This window comes from Symphodus melops (genome assembly GCF_947650265.1).
Source record: "Symphodus melops genome assembly, chromosome: 15".
Lineage (NCBI taxonomy): Eukaryota > Metazoa > Chordata > Actinopteri > Labriformes > Labridae > Symphodus > Symphodus melops.
The window spans coordinates 20,676,805-20,702,439 of record NC_136705.1 but is presented as its reverse complement, the minus strand read 5'-3'; the positions used below and the strand labels follow the sequence as shown (position 1 = coordinate 20,702,439).

Sequence of the window (25,635 nt, the reverse complement as noted above, 5' to 3'; positions counted from 1 at the left end):
TCTCAATGATTCACTTAAGGTTGTCTTCAAAGTGCTTGTTGTTGGTTTGCTCCTTTATAATCTCATCATCAAAGCATCACATATATTTTGTGTGTTTGGGTTTGCTGTGGCCTGCAGTGGTTGTCTACACTCCTACTACTTAAGCCTGGCTAATGTCACTTGTTAACCTCCAGTTAAAACCTGCCTTGTGGTGCTGTCTGGGTAGTTTGACTCAGGGAATGTTAATTCATGTGAATTGCAATAGAAAAGCGTGCTTGTGTGATTCTAATTATATGCCTGTTTGACATGAGTATTTATTTTTTATGCGTTTTGGCATCACTGCATGATTGATGCTGCATAAATCAATCTCAAATCAAAAGTGGAAACATAAAACAATTTTATCGTCTTACTGTAAGCTATGCAAGCAATGGCAATTGCCTCAGCTCAGTCATCTTTTAATTGCAGTAAAGTGCATACCAGTGGTTTGAGAAGTCTACCTGAACGTTTTTGTCCAGAGGATGTCACCATTGGTCTGTTTTATATCCAGGCTGCGCTGACTCCTTTGTGTAAAGAAAATGTACACAGTTACAGTGTTAAAACGGTTGTTTTAGTGATTTTAGTGAGTTTTTAATTAGAGAGAAATTCGCCCGTCGCTTTTAACTGATTGGAAGGCTAATTGAGAAACCAGTCAAACAACTCCACTATTCATTATGTCTTAAAGACAGTTTATTTTACAAACGAGTTCAATTGAATCATGTCTGTCACACCTTTACCTGCAGGCCCCCCTCCTCTTTGTGACGATGACCCGCGCCCTCTGCTTGAGCTCCCTTATCTTCCTCCTGCTGCTCTCCCTCTCCTCCCCCGCGCGCTCTGAACCCCAGCGCACAACGTCCTCTCAGGGCACGAGCTCCTCTCAGGGCACGACGTCCTCTCAGCGCACGACCTCCTCTCAACGCAGGACGCCACGCGCACCAGCCGCCAAGGTGCGTTTGGCGGGTAACTATGCGAGAGAGGCTTACGAAGGGCGCGTGGAGGTGCTGCACAACAACACCTGGGGGACAGTCTGCGATGATGAAGTGGACATCAAACTCGCCAACGTGGTGTGCCGAGAGCTGGGCTACCAGGGTGGTATAACGTGGGCACACAGCGCCAAGTATGGAGAAGGACAGGGTGAGAACACTTCCAGTATTACGTCACAATGTGCCACTTGGGGTAGTCCGTTTACTGAAAAGGTCAACCATTGTCTTTTAAGCCAAACCACTAGAAGGGAGTGAAATAACAAACATATCTTAAGCAGCAAAACACAGGTACATTCAATTTATAATGTTGACAAGAGCTACATTCATTTGAGCTTTTCTAGTTGTCCTGCCTCTCTTACTGGTTGCTTATAGATACATACCTTATTGTAACAGAGCCATCCTTGTTGTTATTGTTATGTGACTCAGATCATATTTTTCTATGGCAGTACGAATAGCACAAGTCACATGGAATCAGATCTTTTAAGCAGGTTTGTGACACTCTCATTTTTAGATTCCCACAGGAGTCAGCCAAACTAACCAACAAATAATCAGATTCGAAGCTAGCATTAAGGCTTGCAGTGTGAATGCAGCCTAAAGGTCACAACAAATGCAAATGCATCATTGGAGCAGAAAACAAAGTTACAGTATATGTCCTTGTGGCTGGCTAGGTGTGTTGGTCCTCAAACACCATCTGAAAAATTGTGTCAAGATGTAGGCCTATGTCTTGAGTATTTCTTGTATATAGATGCTAGGTTTCTCTACAAGCCACCCTATAGGCTCTTAATACACCCGGCCACTGTAAATGTGGCCATTTAATTGCATTCTTGACCCACTGACCCAACAATGACTACAGGTCTGGGTAACTCAGCCCATTGCTAATGGTCACTGTAAGACAACTTGTCCTCTGCTGCCAAACAATTAAACTAATTGGGGAAAGCGTCCAGATGGTCCAACATGGGTGAAGAAGCTAATGCATAGGCAGGCAAATATCTTGACTATTGTATATTCCTTTATGCAATTCATAACCTAGAACACAGCATATCATTTTATGACAGCATTTCAGCTTTTTGACATGAGCCTGACAGAGCCAAATTGCTGCTACGAGAATACGCTGAATAGTCTGGCTGCCTTACAACATGCTAAGTGTATGGCTTCATGAAAAAACTCGTCCAATTAAGAAATCCAAACATCATAAAGTGACAAAGATAACTTGTTGTGGGTTCGGAGTCTCGATCTCGTTAAAGTTGGCTGGCAGGCTCGCAGAGCAAATACATGGGGCAAAAAAGGGCATTTGTTTCAAAAAATAATGACGGTATTGGTTTGCCATAGTTGTGCAACACTTGCTGTGGTTTATGTACATTCTTTACTGCTGCTTTTAAATCCAAATTAAAGAGAAGGTTGAGTGGATTCAAGGAGCAGGATCTGTAGTGCCCTGCCTTGTAAAATACTGTGTATCTACAGCTAAACACGCTGCTTAGGGGCAACCCTAAATCACTGTGCCTGTTAAAGTCAAGTGCTAGGTGTTTAGAACTGATTTGGGCCCTGGTATAGATGCATTGCCCAGCTTGTCTACTTGAACAATCAATGAAAATCACAATGAATTGTTTATTCTTTCACAAGGCCCAATATGGATGGATAATGTGCGGTGTGACGGCTCAGAGAAGTCCCTGAAGGATTGCAAACACAATGGTTGGGGGGTGAATGACTGTAAACACAGTGAAGACTTGGGGGTGGTGTGCACCTCTGAGCGCAGGCTGGACCAGACAGCAAGCAGAAACTACACCGCCATCACCAGGTCCAATAACAGCCCTGCACCTCAGTGGCAGGGCCAAGTGACCTCCCGGAGGCATCCAGGATATGGCTATTATGGAAATGGACATCAATATGAGATCCCCAGATACCAACGACACCACTATCAGGTATCAGTTTATCACGACTGCAACACTTCAATGTTTTTCTAACAAAGACATGTAGCAAAAGAAATGACGTGCATCTTTTCTAAAGGGCCGTGGTAAGGTGCAAATTGAGGAAGTGCGTCTTCGTCCAATCCTCATGGCCACCAAAAAGAAGAGCCTGATAACCGAGGGTGTGGTGGAAGTGAAGCATGCTGGGAGATGGAGGCAAGTTTGTGACCTGGGCTGGAGTCTCAACAGCAGCCGGGTTGTGTGTGGGATGCTCGGTTTCCCAGAGGCCACTCAACACAATGTCAAAACATACAAGTGAGTATGAATGTTTCCTGCTGCACAATTCACCTTTAATACTTGAAAAACACTGAGCTGTTGCCTAAAGTTCAGAAGGGGCACCATGCTATGTCATTCATCCCAATATTAAGGTAACATCATGAAAACAACTAAACCAACAACAGAGGCATCCTGTTTAAAACCACTTTGAGTAAAAGCCTTTTTTGGCCTTATCTCCCTCCTCCAGCCACGTCTTCCCTGTGTCCCTCTTTACTCCCCCTCCCATCCTCAGGATGATGATAAAGAGATCCCTGTCCCCTCTCTACTGCCCTTTCTCTACACCCCTTTCTAGGCAAATCACCTCTGCTCACCTCATTACCTCTCTCTCACTCTCCCTCCCTGTCTCTCCCCGATGCTATCTTCAGCCTGCAGCTCTCAGACAAACAGCCCCACTTTAACTTTTAGATTCCCATGCTGAGCTGTAATATCCCCTCTGATTGTGCTTTAACTCTGCCATCAATACCATGTGTGAGACATAGGCAGCTACTGCAGAGCCGTTGAAAGGGTCTTTCTGAGGCGACTTGTCTTATTGGGAGAGAAGTGTCAGTAAGCCTGAGTCAGCCATACATCTCTTCACTTTTACACCCCTCCACCTGTGTGTGTGTGTGTGTGTGTGTGTACTTGAGTGAATATCATTGGTATTTTTTTATTCTGTTACCAAAAAAATCACTTCAGTCTTCAGACCAATTATAAAACAATACTTGGAACAATGTCTTCACAAAGAAATACGCTCAATATTTTGCATAAAAAGTTTGATAAATCTTTTTTTTTTAAAGAATTTTTGGACTCTTTTTTGTCTTTACTCTATAGAAAGGAATGTTGATTGAGTTGGAAATCAGGGAAAGTTAGATTAGGAAACAACATACAGGAAAGGAGCCATGAGTTGGATTAAAACCTTGGCTGCCTGCTAGAAGAAGAAGCAGAGCCTCCATAAGCCTTCTGTTTTTTGTCTTCCTGTAAAATGTCACAAATGTCTAAAAACGTATCCTGCACTTAGGGGGGTTAACTAATTCTTGCATAATTGTATGCGTCAAAAATAGAAGAGATTTAGCATATTAAAAACGTTTTTTAAATAGTTTTGGATTAAAACCCGGCCCCGACATGGAAAGGTGCATACTCTCATGTTGATACTTTTCTAATAAGTCATGTTCATTTATTGCATTATTTGTATGTGGTCACTTATTTTCCCTTTGACACTGATGCACAGTTCCTCTCCTCCCACTTATGAACAAAAAACAATGTTAGTGGTTTTCGGGACGGTTCTGCTCTCAAACCACTGGAGGACCACACATTAGTAGAGAATAACTACATAGTTGTTATAAGAATGAACAGTGTCTGACATTTGCTGCCCTCAGTAGCAGGGGGACCCAGCTGGATCCTAGTTCTGGACTGCTGCCGGTTCGAGGTGATTCACAGTCTAGCTATTCCTTTCCTCTTTTGGCCAGGGTTATTCTGACTCAACAAATGACATACAGCAACATCTACTCAGTTCTGTAATTGCTGGATTTCTTGTGCTTCTGTAAGGGATGAAGGGGCCACTTGTGAATTGTATTGACTTTACAAATTATCTACAGTATTGCAGCACACTCGCTGACTGAAAGTATTTCTACAGTCGTCCTTGAATTCAGCCTTTCTAGCTGAACTCTGCATTATTGGGAACACTGACACTATAACTTGATTCTATTGTTGGAGCAGGGCATCATCAGGCATCATATCTTCAGTAATAAATGGTCCTCTGACTGAGCTGTCGTTGAACAGCCTGGCCTGACTGTGCACGACTCTACAGGATCGTTTATTGGAGCAGAGCTTCCCCGCATTGCAGGTGTGATGCATTGCATGACTCTCTGTGATTTTCTATGGCTGCACAGATTCGCCACTTAATGCAAAGAACAGGAGATGAGAAGAAAAAGTATTAGTTGAGGGAGGAAATAGATTGGAGAAATTGTATGGCTGCAACATCAGAGATTTGGCTGCTCACCAAGAAATGAGATATGATTGAGGGGGTCGGGGCTGCTGCAGCTTGAAGGGCTGCAGTGAATCTGCTCACTGGCTGTTTCAGGATATTGTTGTTTAAGTCTCCCTATAAGGTCAAAGAAAAGACGGAATAACATTATATAAGTTATTTTAGTTTAAACCCAAGCTACTTCAAAGTGGATACAACTGTTTATCCACCACTTGTGCAGCTAAATGTACAGTGTAATTGGGTTACATATGGAGTTATGTAGACTTTTTATTGTGGCGATCGTGACTTGATATATCTTGGTCTGCCTGTCCTGGGTTTGACCTGATGTTTTGTTCTATCTCGGGCTCCATGCTCATCTAAACCACGAGGCTGTTTGTTTTTTAAATCTGTATCTGTTTCTGTCTCCACACATGCATGAATGTTTTCTCTTGATGTGGAGGTGCATGTTTTTATACCTCAAACTGGTTCAACGTGTACACATGCATTAATGTGATTTACTCGAGTTATTTAGCAGAAAACATAAAGCCTTACCTGTGTTATTTTATTAAAGTCTTTTTATAAAACAGTTAAAAATGGTGGAGCAATTGAACTACAGGTTGTGCTGTTTCAGCTTTGACTCAGATGTAATTGTAAGGATTGCACTCAGACTAAATTTGCCACTGTAATTAAGATTACAAAATGTGAGCAAAGTCACAGCTAAACAATTGGTTTTGAGACAATATGATATTCAGTTTATGCAACATCTAAAACCGTTGACAGGAAAGGTTAGGATGGATTGTATGGTTTGACCAAATATAGTCTTTGACACTCCCCTCCTGGATTCTCAGTCCATTCTTAGAAAATCTGGACCGTACTGTCTCTGGGCTCCCTGTGTCTCTTGGATGAGACTCTGAAGAGACTGTAATTACAGGTTGGTCATGACCAAGACTCTACGGGGTTTCTGCTGAGGGTGAAAAAACACCCCCAATTATAGCTTTGTGTGTGTGTGTGTGTGTGTGTGTGTGTGTGTGTGAGAGAGAGAGAGAGAGAGTAGGACAGAGCTTGTGAGGAAGGTGGAGGAAGAAAGGAGCAAGAGAAAGAGGAGATGTAGAGAAAGAACAAGAGCTGAAGTCAGACAGGCCAGGTTTTCACTTGCTCGTGTGAAATATGTCCAATTACAGCTGCAGTGTGCAGCGGGCGCCCTGTGTCAGCAGCTGTCTGCCTTTCTCTGTCACCGTAGTGATTTGGAGACTTAACCAACATTTTATGTTTCATTATGTTACAGACAAAATTCTTATGATGAGGGTATCATTTTTAGGCTTTCGGGTGACATTTTATGTGACCGAGTCTGGTTTTCCTGTCTGATGTCTGTGTGATCTTCCCAAATGACCTTCCCTCTAATTTATTTCACCATCTTTAATTTCTGGATGCAGGATGGCGGCTATTTTAACTGTGAAGGCCGACTGGCAAAACAACATAAGTGGGTGATTTTTATCAGCACACTCTGGTCTGCATGGGAATATTTAAAGACTGTTTTACATGCAAGATCCTTTTCATTGATACTCAAAGTAATGCCAAATTAAGACACGTTAAAATGCCACATGTTGGCTCCAAAATGTGCTGTTTAATCTTGGCCCCTTTGGGACAAATAGGGTAACTTTTAAATGCAAGGAATGATGTGTATTACAAAGAACAATTCCAAACGTTTGAATGCTAACTTAAGAGCTGAATAAGCCAGTTTACAAAACAGGATGCAATTAATGTAAGCATTCCTATGATCCTTGTGTATGATATACAAGGCTCAACACATTCAGTTTTTCCCCACATTCAATACTAAAAAATGATGGAGTTTATTTTCTTTTTCTCAAACACATGTTCAAACATTGAGAGCAACGTAAAAAAAGAAGTGAAATTCCTTGAGCTGTGAAAAGCTGATTCTTTTCACTGCATTTTATTAGTGCAAATGGACACAAAGAAGTGCAAAGACAATCTGATTTAACCGTTATCCTAAGTGAACAGAAAATAACAAAAAGCAGCTTTTTCTTGCCTTTGCATTTAAATTGGATTTGATTTAAACTTGATTCTTGCAATACTGACTATTAAAATGTGTTAATACGGGTTTAATATTACACAAAAGGCAGTTTGGGTTTTGCCTTTAAATCTAAACTAGATATAGTTATAAAGCCAATGAGCAGTGTGAGGGTTATGAAATCCAAACAGTGGTGTAATGCTCGTCTTTAACAAGCGGGTGGGACTCCCTATCATTAGACTCTGCTCTGTTGGCTCATCAGCAAGTGCTGCATACACTGTTAAGCTAAGCAACACTTCATATACTGACGTATCTGCAACACACTTTGTACATTTACATTTATACCATTACGATCCTCATTATGTGAAAAGAAGGTCGTAAAGCTGTGCTACAAGCCGGCCAAAGGAAGGACCTATAGCGATTAGTTTTGTGATAGTTTCGTTTAGTTGCTGTTTAGATTAGTAAACATGGTTGGCCGACGGGCTGCAGTGAGATCACAAACAATTCACAGACGTGTTTGCCACATCTTATGAAATTTAGAGTGAATATGCATGTTTCTCAGTGTCTCTCGCCGATGACACGCCACTACAGAGCCACATGGTAGACACATTTAAGATGTTTTACGAGGCCCTGTAAAGTATAACTGGAAAGTTTCATTCTATACAATGTGTTAGTCACAGTTTACAGAAAGTCTCGTGACATGACATGCAGCTTTTTTAGAAGAGATGAATGTGCTTTAAAATAATAGGATTTTCTCTGCCAAATGTTAAACAGTTGGAAAGTTAGCGAGCCAGGCTGTTTAGGCGATTGAGATTTCATTTATAAATGTTGATAATGTTAACACTATTGGTCTACAATGAGGTGCACTTGTTTAAAAAAATTAGAGCGTTAACATTTTTATCTGTAATGTTAACGTGCCACTGTTTGACAGATGATTTCTGGGATTACCTTTCAAACTAATATTTTCAATGGGAGGTCCTCATCTCCTCTGGCCCATTGACTACTTACAGCATCAGGAAACAGGTCGTTATACGACCTTTGGAAACTGTTCAGTCAGCAGTCCATGACTTCACACAAACAAACGTCCACATCACATCATGTGAGTGACAATGCTTCTCTTGATTCCATCATCTGCAGTTTGTTTATGGGGTTTTTTTCTTACCTTTTACAGGAATGTTTTGAGTCCGTGTCAGAAATTCAAATATTGACTTTTCTTACAAATATCCTTGGGTGTGTTATTTCTTTAAAGGGCAATGCCACTGAAATCTGCGTGAGTCAGGAAAGAGGTTTTTTGTTTGCCTGTCAGTAGCCACATGTATAGCCAAAAGAATATGCTGATGCCATGCTGACGTACAGCTACACAGATAAAACCTTGAAATATGCGATCTTTGTTGTTCACAGACCTCACCAGCATGTTTTAATGACTGCCAGTTTAAGGAGGTAAAACTTTAAGGTAAACTAAGTTAATGCTAACATTAACATTTGATCCATAGACAGTCAAGTGTAACAGGACATGAAAGGAGATGTGTTACGTCCAAGCTAACAATCATTTTAGCGAGGAAACAGTTGAACGCTAACATTAGCTTTTGTCTGAAGGTTTTAGGGTTTGAAGATATGTAATTTAACCTCGAGTTATTGTCTGATGTCCCTCCAGATTTTTTCTATACTTATTTCTTTGCAGTTTCTGACCAGTTAGAAAGCTTTGACCTTATAATGATTTGTACAATTCCCAATATATAAACAATTTATCATCTAAAGTTTTGTAGGAATTTACTGAAAGCAGAAAAGATTAAGATGAACCTTGAGTACTTGCATGAAGAACACACAGGTGCTCGTTTACATACTATGTGGATTTTCCTGAACTGCTGGGTTCACACATTTCCTCAATTATTCACTTTAACATTTTCTCGGGGGTTGGCAGGAAAATGTCCAGCAAGTCAGAGGAAAAAAGTCTTGGATAAATTTGATTACTGTAAACTCCACTGCCATTTTCATTGTATCGTGTAGTGAATTACTTACAATATTACAACCTGCAGCTAAACAGCTCCAACAGAATATCTGTTTAAAGGCCCTTATTGGCCAATAATAGGCCCCTTGAAATATCAGGCAGCTGTAGCGTGTGGTTCTCTGAGTGTTTAAGTGTAATTGATGTGAATGTTGGTGATGCTGCATGCACTCTGTAGTGGTTTGAGGATGTCCTGGCATGGTCTTTGTGGCATTTCTGCTGTATGTGTCAGCCAAGAGAACAGCAGGCTTTCCTCGGCGGCGCTCCCTCCAGTCAGTTGACTACATGCTGTATAAATCTTTATTTGGTTGTGGCATTTCTCGTGCATTGCCGCTTGGTGCTAGACCTTTTGTTTGTATATCGTGCTTGGGCAAACCATGTTTTCCCAGAAATGTTGTACATTACTGATGCTGAATGTCATGATTTTTTTGGGCTTGCGTGTGGCTTTAGAGGTTAAAGATCTAGTTGAAAATATATTGTGTTTTCTTATCCTTTTATAGTTTGTACATCCTGTAGTTATGTACAAACTCTGGCACAGTATTGCAACAAGCTTTGCCAAGGTTTTATATTTCAAAGGGTTTAAATTAGTTTAAAAGGCAAGCACATGATGTGAGTTAATGTAAAGGTGGGTTATTTAGATAAAAATTACCCAGCTGCACGTTCCTGCCGAACACTTAACCTTGTGTTGGTATCAGGAAGTACTGTTATTGCTCAGGAACATATGATGCACTGGCCCGTAGCTCTAAACATAAACAGTAAAAAGCAAGCAGCTCACATTCCAGATGGAAATATACTACTGACCCTATAAAGCAAGGAAGAGAGAGACAGAAAGAAAAGTTAATAAAAGAGAAAAAGAAGGGTACATTCCTCTTTACGCTACACAAGTTGTCGCCGTCGATTTACCTCACCACAAAGCCGCACGCACAGCTCATTCAGGTTTTATACACAGATGTTCTATTTGCAGCTGCATTATTCATCTTTGCGATAAAGTCAGTGTCTGAGCTGTACCCATTTTCAGTCATCACAAAGTACCAATGTCGAATGACTCCCTTACACAGACTGTGTGTTTGTGCTGTACTGTGGTAGACAGCCATGTCTCATGTACAACCAACAGCAGGTGCTACAGATTATCTTACAGTCACTACTTCTTGCTCGCCCCCGATCAACCTCACAGGATGACGTGTGCAGCCTCAACAAACACAGATCTATAAGAGCTAACATCCATCTGTGCTTTTGGTCTTTCACAGGAAAATATGGGATACCAAGATAGCAGATCCTTCAACCAGGTAATGAAAACAACAACTTTTCCTCATGTTGCCATATTTATGTAAACGTTATCTAAAAACATCTTTCTAAACCAGAGTTTCAAGGTTTCAACACAGGCAGACATTAAGGTCCTTGTCTTGGGTACTTTAGGTATTTATTATGAAAAGTTACGCATTTAGTCCTCAAACCAATCACACAAAAAAGTCACACAGCAGGCATCAAGATGTTTACACCAAGTGTTACCTGTTGAACGTAGACCTATTTCCGCACAGGCGCTGAACAGTCAGAGAGAGGGGATTGAACTTCCTAAAACACTGGACTGCCACAGAGACAACTCTGAGCATTTCATTTGAAAAATATTCCTGTGAACTTATTGTGAATGCTATCTTGGAACTATGAAATGGATAGCAGAGCACTTTAAACCACTGATTTTGTTACAGTTCAAATAATTCTTTCATTGGGACAGAGCTCAGCTGGAGAACAGCCATCTCTTTTATTGCTGCTTATTCAGTCATAAATATAAAAAGTTTAAGAGCAATAATAAATTAAAAAAAAAAACAGAGTTGTATGAAGCATCAAGAATCCATCACAAAAAACATTTTCCTCTTTCCAGACTGAGCCTGATGGCGAAGAAGAAAGGATTCTGGGTAGAGAAAGTTCACTGTCGAGGCATCGAGAACACCCTGTCAGAGTGCCTTGCTCAGCTGTCAATCCCCCGCAGTCCGGCCCCTTGTAAGAACGGGAGACACGCAGTGGTCAAATGTGTAGCAGGACCTCAGTTTGCTCGTATCTCCTCAGGAAGACCCCAGGCCCCTCATCCAGTTGTGGTAAGATTGACAACGTTAGGCCTTCAAAGATGAATCACGCTTTGTTTATGAACCGTATGTAAGTTTTTTTGTTGTTGCCCTGTACAGCCTGTGCGTCTGAAGGCTGGCCCCAGGCTGGGTGAGGGTCGTGTGGAGGTGCTCCGAGACGGAAAATGGGGGACCATTGTGGACCATATGTGGGAAAGAACTGCAGCAAGTGTTGTGTGCAGAGAACTGGGCTTTGGTACTGCCCAGGATGCCCTGCATGGAGCCTTTATGGGTCAAGGTAAGAAAAAAAACAAGCTCTCCCTTTTAAACAACTCAGACTGGAAAATGATGGAAAACTGCAGTTTGATGACTGAATGTGTTTCTCATGCGTCATGGATTTCTAGAGAAGACAGGGAGACTTTTCCAGTGTTTTGCTTATCTTAAGACGCCGCACCCGTCTGCCCCGACTGATCAGATAATGTATGGGCCTGTGTTTTTGTCTGTGTATGCTACCTGAAGCTGCAAGTGTGTTTGTTGCTGTATCTCTAGCTGTGATTACATGAGTACTGTGCCAGGGCGTCCAGCTGAAGAAATACCATGCACAGTTGCCCACACAAACACACACACAAACAAAATGAAATACCGTAAGCCATGGTGGTTTACATTGGCATTTTGTAAGAAAATCCACAGACATGATCTTTCTAGCTAAGCTTTTAGTTTACTGTGTGAAAACTGAGTCCTGTGGTCTTTTCCCTTTCGATTTTAAAAATTTCAGCTTTGGTGATGCACGTATTCAGTCGATATCCAGCTGTGCTAGTGGTGTCCCCACCCTTAGAAGATGTGAGAACGGCTTCCCCATGCTTCAGGGTTAGGGTGTAGTCTCTAATCATGCTGATCAAGATTAAATGTGGGATGACAGTCTGCTGGTTGGGCTTTTCAATTGATCTTAGAAATGATATTTCTGTTATGTGTTTTACGCTTTAACCTATAAAGTTGTTTTTAGTGATGGCATGTGGATGATGTCAGAAACGCTACCTTTCTCTTAATTTCCTTTCAAGCTTCACTTTCATCTAACCAGCCTTTGAACTCCTTATCGTCTGGTTTCAATCAGCACCTTTACTCGTTTGTTAAAACGTTAGCTTCAGCAGTCTGAGGCAGAGGTGTCTAATTGTCAGAAGGGCTGGAAAGCTTTAATTTTTCTACCCGAAATAGGTTTTCTCTGATCCAACCACAAAGCTGCATTTATGGAAGTGAAAGCCTGTGAGTGTTAGAATGTATAGGTTTAGTAACAGTGCGTGTATGCCTGAGTATACAGTGTGTGTTCAAATCAGGCTCTGGATTCTAACTCTAAGATGTGGGTCTGTTTTAACTGTCTGATGGCAGGTTTAGCCGTTACGTTAACCTCTTATTACTCCCTCTTCACTCCTACAAATGCAGGTTTTCTATAGTTTGCTCATTACACTTTTAGAGCGCAATTTTTGTGGAAGTGCAACAGGCAGCAACGTCACTCACTGTACTCGGCATTCATCTGACTTACATTGGCTATAATGTTCTTTTCTTTTCATTTTTGGAGACACATACTAAAAATATACATCAATATATATCTGCAGATCTGTGTATGTTTCTGGGACAAAGTTTCTCAGCCACCACTTTGGAAACCTTTGCAAACATTTGATCTTGATCAACGTCAAAAGTAATATTTAAAATGGCAAGCAGGAAAGTGTTTAAATTAGTCTGCAGCTATGTATGAAGTCAGTGATTGTAATTCTTTTGTATTTATTGTTCCCTGCTTCCTAATTCAGTAGTAGAAGCTTCATTTAATTCCTGCAGTCACCAACAGGCAGCAGGACAGTTATTTTTATAAATGTGCCTGAGAGCACAGTGCCATAATGAAGAGCAGCCATCGAGGTTACCTTGAGTAAATCACATCCAAATGACAGCGGGCTCCTTGAGAATATCCACACACACCTTTACACACCCATTATACTGGTTTTAATTGAGACGATGACACTCTCTCATCATGTGAATCACAGCCTCGTGTCTTTTTAACACAGCTTGGAGACGCGCATCCTCTCTGTGCAACCAAAATAAACTGCTTTGTGTTCATTACACTTTCCCCAAAACAAGGCCTATAATTATCATTATTTCAAATAACATGAGCTATAATTTCTATGAGAAATCCTTTCACATGTGCATGTAGTGCAGTACTCCCTTTTTGTGTGTCTCCGTCTCTACTGTACTTCTACATGTACTGCCAGTGACTGAACTTCAAAGTCATCTCATAGCTTTCTTTCTATAACATGCACTCCCTTAGACATTTTACTGTGACATATAATTTCCCATGTGTTCTTAGGCCACATAAACACAGGCCTATATGTCGCTGGTAAAGGCCTAAATTAGACTTTGATAGAAGACACTCTCACTCAGAAGAAAAATGTGGACACAGGAGTCATTAGAGTGTGTGGGCACACTCATGGATTTCATATATCTTAAAAAGGCATCAGCGATGATAACACTCAGGTGCACTTGCTGTTTGACAGCGTGTGAGGAATCCTCGTGATTTCCATCAAATCTGCCAGTGAGCCGTTTAAATCAACAGGACCTCACAGGAGAGTGTATGACGTTTGAGATGCTCAGGTGTGATAAGGTTTTCATGACTGGCTGCACACTGAGCTAGACAGTCTGTCAGGTCGATATTCTCTCTTTGAATGTTGTTGAAAGGATTAGATGTGTTAAATGCACGGATGACATTACCTCCACATGAGGTAATTCCACTTGGATAAGGGAATTATCATCACACCTGTTCAAATTAAGGTTGTCAGATTTTTCTCAATACCATGTGCTTTAAAAAAATAACAACAAAAATAACATTTTCTCAAATACTGCCATGTTTGATGGTATCAGAAAGTACTGAAACATCTGAAAAAAGATGTACTGTCATATTTCCACTAAGCTCTGCTGGGCCAAAGAGAAAGAACAACTGCAGAAACGAACACAACACGACACACTTCTTCTGGATTATAATTGACACAATAGAGAACTATATTGAGTTGTGCATTATTGTTAGGAAAATCATTATCATTATTGCACCAGCAGTGTTTGTAGTGAGGGAGCCAAAAATAACAAAATTATCCTCAGGTGTAACTTTTTAGTTTGACTGTTTTTGAAAAAGATAATATTTTTGATTTTGTTTTTTTAGGTTTAAAGGAGCTATGAATTTATTTACATAAAGTTATCAAAGGTATAAAGCTTTACCTGAAGCTTAATCATTACCTAACTTATAAACACAAGCCACAACAAGCCATATCGTTTGTTTGCTGTTTTGCTTATCAGTCAGCCACATGTGGCCATTTATAAAATTGCAGTTGTGGCCACTTTCATGCTTGCTTAACTTATGTTGGCCTGTAGGTTGCTCCTTGCTTGTAACTTGCACGCCAGCTTGAAATCCCATTTGCAAAAGAAACATGATTCTGATGCCAGTTGGCTTCCACTGCCTTTGCCCACAGACAGACCGATCTATTTACAAACTAAAAATGTTTTAAGCGCTTGGCTAAGAAACAGATACATGATGACAGAACAACTTTGTTTGAGGCATTGAAAGAGAAGTTCCACTAAAAAGAAAAAAAAACAACATACACGACATTAATGTGTCCAAAAGCGGAGTGTAATTTCAGAGAGGAAAAGAAAAGGGTGTCCCTTGCAACCACTAACCAACTATTTGTGCTATTCTCAACAAGAATGTGGCCGATGTTATCCAGTTTCCATCCTCGAAAGTTAATTTTCTAATCTTTGCAAATTATTGTTGGCTTTTGCCAGTTCCAATTTTATGGTGACCAAGCTCTTGTAAGCGCCAAAGTATAAGCCAGCACATTTACAATGTATAAGTGCTGGATCTGTCTTCAGACGTTTGATGTTAAAATTAATCCTTGATATTTTTTAAAACTTGTCAGGGAGAGTTTTTTAAAGCTTGTTTCAGACTCTCTGTCATACCCATCCTCCCATCTTATATTTATCACCACCATCAGTATCTTTAATTACAGGGACACTGTTTCTGTTTCTGACCAACATTGTTATTTCACTGTGTAAGTTTTGCCTGTTAAGTATGTATACTATAGATACTGTGTGCTATAGGTACATACGGAAGTAAAACACCCAGAATGCCTGAGTGTTTGTGATCATGTGAAGCGTGTGTGGTCAGTTTCATGGAAATTATTTTGGGCTTTCGTGGATTTCCCAAACTAAGATTTAAATACAGCATGTCACTGTGCAGTTCAAGCTGTGGCCCCTGTGTTTGTCTTGATAACTTAAACAGTGGGCATTTGGATCCAGTTTGTGGCCTTTACCATGAAGATAGAGGCGGAAGTGGTTTAAATGCGACTTTTTCATACGTGTGATCCCACGCATGGTGACCAGTATGGAAGCAGGCCTACAATCTACCAAAACCAACACAGGGACAGTTTGAGTTAGGCTGCAATCTATCCTCAAGCATTTCAGTTTTCTTCTTTTTCTCCTACTTTTCCCCGGTTTATGTGGTTAAAGGTTGTTTATTCCGATTTTACCTCATTTCTGAGTTTGCAGTTGGTGCCTTTTGTTTTAGAAATAGTTTAAAAGTTAAAGTTTGTGCTTTGTTTTCATGTAAGACCATCTGTACGGCAGCAGATCTTTGCTTTTTGTCCCTCTATCTTTCATCTTGTTTAAAGATGATCTGTGTTTTTTGGGGGGGGTTTTACATAGTAGAGAAAGTCTTTTATTTGACAACGATTTGGGCTTGCTTGCGTACTCGGGGTGGTGGACTACACACAATGTTAATGCTGTTGTGCTTATACATAATGGTGTGATGAGGTGTGACAGATCCCTAAAGTAGATGTTTGTGGTGCTGCTGCTCTGCTTGTAGGAACATTTTATCATGTCAGATAGGAGCTTTTTATTGTCGGGTTTCACACTAAAGTGGAGAAAGTAAATCATGGCATGCAGATCCTTTTATGTGTGTGGTGTCCTTGAAGAACAAAGTCTGCTAATGTCATTGTGTCTACACTGGGTGGCCCTTAGCTGTGTAACAGGAAATATTCCCCTGCAGTTATGTCCATGCTATTCTGGTTGTCTGTATTTCTTTGCTTTATGTTTGTCAGCACAGTCTTAAACTCTACCACATCTCCTCCTCCCTCTTCAGGTACTGGACCTATCCATATGAACAGTGTGCAGTGTATGGGATCAGAACGCTCAATCCTCGACTGCTACTTCCAAGAAGTCCAACCATGGACATTCAAGCACAGCCAGGATGCATCAGTACGCTGTAACGTCCCGAAAACTGGCATAGAAAACACGGTATGAAACCTGCACTATTACAATATATACGACCAGCTCTGATTCATGAATTAACAAGGTTTCATCAATTTCAATTTCTAGGTGCGGCTTGCTGGTGGTAGAGTCCCATCAGAGGGCCGTGTGGAGGTTTTGATGGAGATCGGAGGGCGTAAGCGATGGGGATCTGTGTGTAGTGAAAACTGGGGCATCAACGAGGCCATGGTGGTGTGCAGACAGCTCGGACTGGGCTTCGCTGCCAGTGCTCATCAGGTAACCAAACACCTGATTAACACAACATAAAGAACTGACAAGGTAGCAGCAAGCTTTTTTTATTTTGATTCCTGATTGCCATGCCTTCCCTTAACTCGGGGATTTAAAAAAAAAAAGTACCCTTTCAACTGTTTCAAAATGTGTTTTAAACAAAAAAGGGCATGATGTCCCAAATAAACAAAACAATGTGTCACACCCTTCTTCAAACTAATTTGTGTAATTGTGAAAATGTCAGCTGAGCGGGGTCATTTGTCCAGAATTTGTCAAAACCCCATCAGCAGTGTCAAAGTTATAGATGAAAGAATAAACAAACATGTTTAATCAAATGGAAGGATGGAGACTAATCCATAGTCCCAGCCCCTGTGTTCACTGTGTGAATGACAATGAGTTATGATACCGACAATGAACGATGATATCACCCTCGCTTTGACAGGAGACCTGGTACTGGACTGGTGACCAAACTGCATCTGAAGTGATTCTAAGTGGATCTCACTGTGTGGGTACCGAACTTTCCATTCAACAGTGTCGTCGAAACAACCACGTCCACTGTCCTCGAGGAGGCGGCACTAAGGCTGCCGGGGTCAGCTGTTCAGACAGTAAGCCTACCAACTTCCTGTATCTCCTCAGCTTAAATCTGCTTCAATCGTAACATAACTTTCAACCTTCGATCTTCTTCAGCTGCACCTGACCTCGTCCTGGATGCCCAGCTGGTGCAGGAGACAGCCTACCTGGAAGACAGACCTCTCCACCTGCTCACCTGTGCAAACGAGGAGAACTGTCTGTCCTCATCCGCTGCCAGGATGAACTGGCCTTATGGCCACCGGCGCCTTCTACGTTTCTCTTCTCGAATCATGAACCTGGGTCGTTCCGATTTCAGACCCAAAGCGACAAAAGAGAGCTGGACATGGCACCAGTGTCACAGGTAAATGCTCCCTGAAAGAACTGAGGAGGTGTAATGTAAAGTGTTAGTGGGATGTAGCGATGGAAAAACTGTTTTAATACTTACTATATGTGAGATGTTGTGGTTGCACTTGTTGACGTTCGAAGTGGGAAAACTGTGGTTTTGAGTGTCCTGGATGCAGGTGAGTTTTTATAGGCTGTCAAAAACATTCTGACAAACACCTGTTCCAAGCACAAAATAGCTGCTGCATTAATGACATAGCTCCCTTCACGTTGAGTAGTTTAAGTTATATTTAATTTAATTACATTCAATTGCTGCCAGGAAAGAAAACAAGCTGAATTGTGATCTTAGTGCCAGAGCCCATTTAGATTGACAAGGGGTCGGCACGCAGAATAAGCCTTAAACATAAGAGGCCTTGTGTGGCATCGTGCCTCAGCAGCATTTGGTCCATTAGTTTAAATAGATGAAATATTGTCTTCAGGTTCACTGTTAGCACATTCCATTCAGTGTAGCAGTTTCCTCCCCTCAGTTAGTTTGTTTCTTGTCAGATGACAAGAGCACCTTCAGGCGTGTCGTCACGACAGAAGGAGTCATTTAAAGCCACAGTGATGTCTGTGTGAGATTTATCCCAGAAAATTACGAGTGCCCTGCAACAGTGCTGTCATCTCTCCAGGTCCATTAGCCACCCTGCAACATGTGTCTGTGGAAATCTAGTTTGGACAGGTCAGCTGTAATACAAAGGACAGGGTGGCCCACGCACGTTCACTTTGTGACAACAAATCACTTCTATAGACGCGAGTTTCAAAGCCCTCCATTCAATCGGAATGAGTAAACAGCCCAACATAGCTGCCGCTAAAACAAGCGTCTGTGAGAGGTGTTACGGTGACACCCACGCTCATGTTCAAGCAGTGAGGTCATTAGGCTTCAAGCCATAGTGAGCCAGTGTTCACTTAGCATAAATGCACACACTCATGGACGAACAGACACACACATACACACACTCTCACCTGGAGTTTCCCTTCTGTCGTCCCAGGCACTACCACAGCATCGAGGTGTTCACACATTACGACCTGCTGACTCTGAACGGCACACGGGTTGCAGAAGGACACAAGGCCAGTTTCTGTCTGGAGGACACGTACTGCCCAGATGGTAATGTTCACTATTCATGAGTCCCACTGAAACACTGTGTCCCATTAGTAACAGGATATTAATACCAATATTTCTGCTGCAGCCATTTAGATTGTTACTTTGGGGTTAATGTATTAGATCAGTGCTGTTGTTGTTTGTTCACTCTCCATTTACTTGTTATATCAGGGGTGAAATGGCTCATGCTAAAAAGCAGCGTTCATATGTTGTCGAACACAATTCTGGAAGCTAAAGGCTCTTAAGCATTAAATGAGCTCTGATGTTGTGATTGATAATGTCATCTGTGTGTGTGTGTGTGTGTGTTAGGAATCCAGAAACGCTTCTCTTGCTATAACATGGGAGATCAGGGCATCTCTGTGGGCTGTTGGGACACATATCGCCACGATATCGACTGTCAGTGGGTCGATGTCACAGATGTGCGTCCTGGAGACTACATCTTCCAGGTTAGAAGTTATTTTATTTTTCACTTTTCTCTCCCTGTTGGAGTTTGTAAACAGACAAAAATGAACTCTGTGTTTATAGGGATAGTTTGGCACTTTGTATAAATTCTCTTTTTTTCACATTTTTCTAAAAATACTTATGTTAGAAGAACTTTACATCTCACCTTTGTGAAGCCTTAGATGTGAATAAAGAATACTAAATGTCCCAATTTTTCTATACCTATGTGTGAAAAAATCATATAGAAAATTTCAGATTTGGATGATTGATTGGACTTTTAAGGCTAATTAAATGCAAAAATATATACAATAATGTTTTGAAAATAAGAATATAAAAAAACAATATACAAAATGTGTATTACAAAGTCTTCACACCGACTTTAGAAATTTACAACCTGAGGTGTTAAAAACACACATCTAGGCTCTCTCTTTCTCCCTGGCTCCCGACTTTTTGCCAAGCTTATTTGAGTATCTGCGAGCTGTAGCTTTATATATGGCATACAAATTGTAAAATTATAGCATAACTTTCCTCTAACTCTCAAAAAGGAGATCCCCCCCAAATGTTGAACTCCTCATTTGAAGCCAAAGATTCAGTTCATGAGAAGATGATCAAAGGCTTTTAAGGTGGATTTCCACGTGACTGGTTGGGTTTTTTGTCTATTTTGGTAAAACCTCCCGCCCTGCCTCATCACCTCAACCACCCCTTTGTCTGTTATTACTGCAACCCCGGTCAATAAGTCGAGTCATTGTGGCACTGAACTAAAACACATCAAGGACTCTATTTCCCATTATCCTTCTTCCCCAATTCAGACTTCTGATCCTAACTTGGTTTGCAGCGTCCTCAGATCTCACCCTGACACGCTGTGCGTTATTTACTGCTGCCACTCAGTTTGTCTGAGAGGTCAAAGTCAGTCTTTGTAATTACATTTCTCTACTCTCTATTGAAGATGCACGTATTACATTTTCTCGAAACATGTACATATAAATGCATGTGATGACTGGATGTATTTCCAGCACGTTGACCAGGGTATAATTATAAAGTTGTTTATTGGTTCAGCACAACTTGGAACTGAAAAATTCGATTGAATGACAAGGAAAGAAATGGAGTCAAGATAAATGAAAGACTGACATTCAAATATGTACAGACGGTGAAAAGGTCAGGGTCATTTGAGGAGACCAGCACTATGCGGAAGCAGCCAAGTTTGACCGTGAACAAGAGAGAAAAACAAGAGAAAACACAATGTAAGCCAATGGAGATTGAGGTTTTTCTTTTTCTTTTTTTACCAAGGCTGCAGAACAGCTTTCAGTGCAGCTCTGCTCCGCTCTGTTCTTATATTGATCTACTGAAGTGCAAATGATGCCCAACTTTTCTGATCCTTGTGTTCACAGGAAGCTTTCAGCAGGCCTTCCCTCCAACCACCCACTGCTAATGAAACACACCAATTACCCAAATTAACTATTGCCTCCCTTAAGTCAAACAGCAGCTCGTCCCCCCTTCCATTAGAAACGGCTAATTTGCCACCAAGGAATTCCTCCTGCCCTGTTTTTATTTTTATTGCCACTTTCTCACTGAGCAACACGTTCTGCCACCGAACCGGCACTCTGCAAAAGCCTCATACGCTCCGGTCCAACACTGTAATTAGAAAAATTAAAAGAGAAGCCTTTTTTGTGTATTCACAAAGTTTTTTTGGACTTTTTTGAGTTTATATTGGTGTCGTTTGACTTCTTTCTCCCTGTAGCTGTTTGTAACATGTACTTAAAGTGGGTGTTGCAGTTTACAGAGCAGCTATTACAGTAAATGACTTCTCAGTATTATCACCAAACCAGATTAGGAAAAAGGTTGTATCAGCAGTTATGAAGCTGCTCTGCAAATAACAGACTATTAGCAGAGTGTATGGCAGCCCTCAGAATAAGATGGATCTAAGACATGCAAACACGTTTATGAATAACAACTCCATTGCAACAGACTTTAATTTCAAGCTGATTCAGTGCTTATTATTGTATACCTACGGCGGTGTGAAGAGCAGATTTGTCCCCTGCAGGAGCTGCACTGTGCATCAAGCACATTCCACAGATGAACACAGAAGTTGCATAACCTCTCATGAAGCCAGTTATCATGTTTTTGTGGGAAAAAGTCTCCTTTTGACATGTTTTCATACAAGTTATAAAGTATTTTACGATGGGCTTTCCTCAAAGAACTATCGCTTTGTTCCAAGCTTTACGTAAATGTTAAACCACAACGTTATTCAGTCCATATGCAAAGCTGCAGACTACCAAGCGAAGGTTATTCAGACATCAGTCTATGAGAAAGTACAATGGGTTTATCTTTCAACACAGGAATACAGAATGGAAAAGTCATCCAGCTTTTTATAGATGAGAAAGGGAGTGACTATAAAACAATAGCAGCCACGAGTGCTGTTTAATACCAGGCCCTCTGACAAGTTTATATGCGAGTGTTCTTTATTATTCCAGCGTGTGAAGAGAGAGAGAAGAGGTCGAGTCTTTGTTTGACCACGTGCTCGCCCAGTTGGAGTTACAAAATCAGTACATCAAAGTGATACATGACTTTGTCTTTTTTCTTCTGATTGTCGGAAATATAAAAAAGTAGCAACCTTCAGGTCGAAAGGTCAGACATGTCTGCTTGCCTGTTGTGATATGGGATCACAGGTTATTAACAACATACCTCTAATTCTGTTGTACGTTTTGCAGGTGGAAGTTAACCCTTCGATGGACATGGCGGAGTCTGACTTCATGAACAACGTCATGAGATGTCGGTGCAAATACGACGGCCACAGAGCTTACATGTACGGATGTCATGCAGGTGAGAAAATCTTTGGCACTTTGTTACATTTTCATTTTCACCTTATATCGGCCATTTTTCTCTGATGTGATGATTTAGAAAGCTGTTATAACGCTATACCAATGTGTTCACGGTTTAGGTCATATAGACTCTGAAAAATAATGATCGTACACAGCAGTCTGACATCAGAGGAAACAAGTCGTAAGGTTATTATGGTCTTGATGCTCCCCTGATCCACCACTGACAAATCCTGTTTTGTTTTTCATTGTAGGAGATGCATACAGTGCTGAGATTGAAGACCTGTTTGAGCACCAGAGGCAAATAACCAACAACTTTGTGTAGCCTGTTCCAGGGCCCAGTACAAAGGTCTACAAGTGGGGCCCAGAGACTTGTCAGGGTGGGCTGAGGTCAAAGGCCCTCGGGACCTTAGCACCCACGATATCACACAAACTGGCGCCTGTTCTGTTCTTTCACAGTTGTGGATAAAGATTCACAGAAGAGACCATTGCGACCAAGGACTCAGTTCATGACGAGAGTGCAACAGGTGCCGCACAGCTCCACATTTTTTTTTTTTACTCCACTTAAAGAAGAAGATATTGGATATTGATTTTAAGTCAACTGTACTGATTTTTGTGAGTGGGTTATTCAAAAATATACGCATGAAAATGTATAATGTTGCTTTAAATAGTTCGTCACACAGATATTGGGGAAGACGGTTGCTGTTGGGAAAAATAATCTCACGAAAATCTGTCAAAAAAAACAAACTATGATTTAAATGTAAAATAGTGATGTAATGCACATTTAGCAAAAAAACGCTCTAATTGGCTTTGCTCACATTAATTAACCCTTCTTTAACTTATTGAATCATCCTAACCTCTTTAATATAACTTCATATTGGTGCTCTTTAAAGATACTGTATGTCATATTAACCTCACTGAGTTTCAGGTAAACAGCTGAGTCGTGTACTTTCACTGTTTGTCTGCATTTTTAGATGTGCTCTGGCTTTTAAAAGTTAAAGTGTAGTTGTGCTCAAAGTTTTACTTCTCATCTAAAGTAGGTAAGAAGAGGTGAAAGGATTTTTATGGAACAAAGCACTTTATCTTTTCAGCATCAGTATTCTCGTCCTCCCATCACACTTTTTAATCAGCCACCAAACAGACCTTTAATGGAGTTGAGCTGAACAAACAACTTTTGTGTTTAGTTTTCAGATGCAATTTTATATTTATGCTGCAACTTTATTTATTCACACTTTACACATACAGAGCATGCTCAGTAAAGATTTAGCTAGCTTGAGTGTAATTAAAAATACTGTTTTAGTTTTTCCAAGATGATGAACAAGGAAAAGAAGTGATTTCATACGGTCGTAGTCTCAGAACAATCTCTTTATGCAGCTAAATAATTGTTCACATATTTTATTTGAGTTATTAAAACAAATGTAACTGTACAGATTTTCTCTTCCAGCCTCTCTGATGGGAGGGAAAAAACTGGTGAGACCACATCTTTGTGGTAGGCAGGCGGGCAAGCTTTAGAGAGCATATAAAAAGCCTTTTAATTACGTCTGTTTGGGTTAGACTTAAGGTTACGGTTAAGGTTAGAGCTATAGCATGTGTGTTATGAAGAAACACTATGGAAGTGTAACTGTGGAATCAGGGTAAGAGCAAGACTCGAGGTGTCCCCTTTTTAGACAAACCACGAGAAAGATTCTGCGTTTCTGAGGTAGTTAAAGGCGATTGAGAGGAAAGAATTCAGAAAGTCAGAGACAGAAAGAGAGAATGGGATGAAGTTTGGAGAAAGACTTACAGTTTTTACTACTAGAGCTGCCTTTTTTTGTAGGCAGCCATACAGTGACCACAAGCTGGCATTTTCAGCTCCCCAACGAGAACAACATGTTTGTCTGGGAGAAAAAATAAACTTCTCGATTCATGCTTCGGCCCAGTAAACAGCGGCCTTATTTTAACTGAAGCTGGGCCTGCTACGAATATAAATTTATATTTCCTACAATCTCTTTGCTTACTTTTTAGCGTCGACTCAGCTCCACTTTCTTTACAACATGGAACTTGTGTTAATCATGTTGTTTTACGACATTGATGTGTTTGGCTTATTGTCTCACTGGTTAAAAAAACTGTTAAGATGGGGGGGGGGGTTCCAATGGACACTTTCCAGGACAAGTAGTGGAAACAATATGTCACTTTGAAAGACAAATGTAGACCTAATTAACTTCTTTAGCAAATGATCTTCCTCCTCACTGTGCCGTTGTGATTTTGGCTCCATAAAGAAGGCTTAGAACGACTTTGTAGCTTCCTTGAATAACCAGGAGGCTGAATTACTATAAAAAATAAAAATAAAAAAAAAGATTCAATGTTGAGGGATAAAACTGAAGGTCTAAAATAAGTGTTTGATGATTTGTTTGTCCTTTTGTACAGTTGCTTTTGACATATAACAATGGTCTATTCTTTGTGTGTTTTTTAAAAAAATATTTTCCATAACTGAAGTTGGTTCATACTCACCACTGTCATCACATTACTGTATTTTTAAGTCTGTCATGCTATAGACATAGCACGGGGACATATTTTTCCATGGCCAGTTCTGCTTTTATTAATTTTTTACAGCTGAGAGTGTGAGCTACGTGGTGCTTATCTACAATCACAGTCACAGAAATCTGTGCTCTCAGGGACTTTGACCTCATCTAGTAAAAAATAACACTTCATTTCATGTGATTAAGGGTTGCTTTTAGCTGTGAAGCATACACAATGACACCAAATGAACAGGAACTGCTCTTTTTGTCAGCACTCTAATAGAAAGTAATCTGTAGCCACTTGTTTATTTTGCAGGTTAAAACTGAAAGTATGAAAGTAATAGGCTTTTCTTCTTTCTAAAGGAAAGTGAGGATATCTGCGGATTTACACTGGCTGAATCAAAAGCATATTTTAGTTGAGCAACGAATCTCAATCTATTCATTCATCATTACTGTGAATCAATAAAACTCCATCACATACTAAGCTGTCTCCGTCTTCCTGCCTCCTCCTTGTTAATGCATGATGCTGGAAAACGTGTCTTGAATTGTGGGTTTTATCTTCACTAACAGAGGAGCAGATGAAATATTAAATGCAGTATTTGATTATATATTTCCAAGTGGTCCCTAAAGCACTTTTGGTTCTTGGTTTTAGACTCGTAAAGACCGGTGAAATACTGTAACTTTGTTTTTCAAGGTTTCCCATGAAATAACCAAGTTTTCCCCAAACACCAACCTTTCAAGCTGTTCAACTTTCTGCTACTAAATCCTTTGCAAACACTGCCTCTCATGGGAACCGAGAAATCGCTGCCTAACCATTTGAGTAAGAAAAATACACAAGTGTCCAGGAATTAATGACTAAATTCATAGCATATCAAATCTGGTAGAGGAGGGTGGAGTAATCAGCTATGTCTGGAAAGGAAATTTACTCTTAACAAAAGTCTGATTTGATCATAGCTGACATGTCCACCCAGAAAGAAAACAGCTGGGC

At 40.6% G+C, this 25,635-nt stretch overlaps 1 protein-coding gene across 1 annotated transcript; it reads left to right on the top strand.

Annotated features, from left to right (window-relative positions):
* The first annotated feature begins 468 nt into the window (after window positions 1-468).
* loxl4 (lysyl oxidase-like 4) lies at window positions 469-25,216 on the top strand. The gene is made up of 15 exons (XM_079362931.1): window positions 469-545; window positions 759-1,149; window positions 2,619-2,917; window positions 3,003-3,217; window positions 10,462-10,500; window positions 11,094-11,307; window positions 11,395-11,572; window positions 16,445-16,599; window positions 16,681-16,848; window positions 17,282-17,444; window positions 17,527-17,770; window positions 18,783-18,898; window positions 19,202-19,338; window positions 22,042-22,153; window positions 22,404-25,216. The coding sequence occupies exons 2-15, from the start codon at window positions 780-782 to the stop codon at window positions 22,472-22,474; spliced, it is 2,481 nt and encodes an 826-aa protein (XP_079219057.1). The 5' UTR covers window positions 469-545; window positions 759-779; the 3' UTR covers window positions 22,475-25,216.
* The last annotated feature ends 419 nt before the right edge of the window (window positions 25,217-25,635 follow it).

What these genes read in the sequence shown, in the direction of transcription:
- loxl4 (XM_079362931.1), top strand. Translation starts at nt 780, where the DNA reads ATGACCCGCGCCCTCTGCTTGAGCTCCCTTATCTTCCTCCTGCTGCTC. An exon ending in ATAGCAGATCCTTCAACCAG is followed by an intron (nt 10,501 to 11,093) that starts GTAATGAAAACA and finishes TCCTCTTTCCAG; the next exon opens with ACTGAGCCTGATGGCGAAGA. An exon ending in AGGCCCCTCATCCAGTTGTG is followed by an intron (nt 11,308 to 11,394) that starts GTAAGATTGACA and finishes TGCCCTGTACAG; the next exon opens with CCTGTGCGTCTGAAGGCTGG.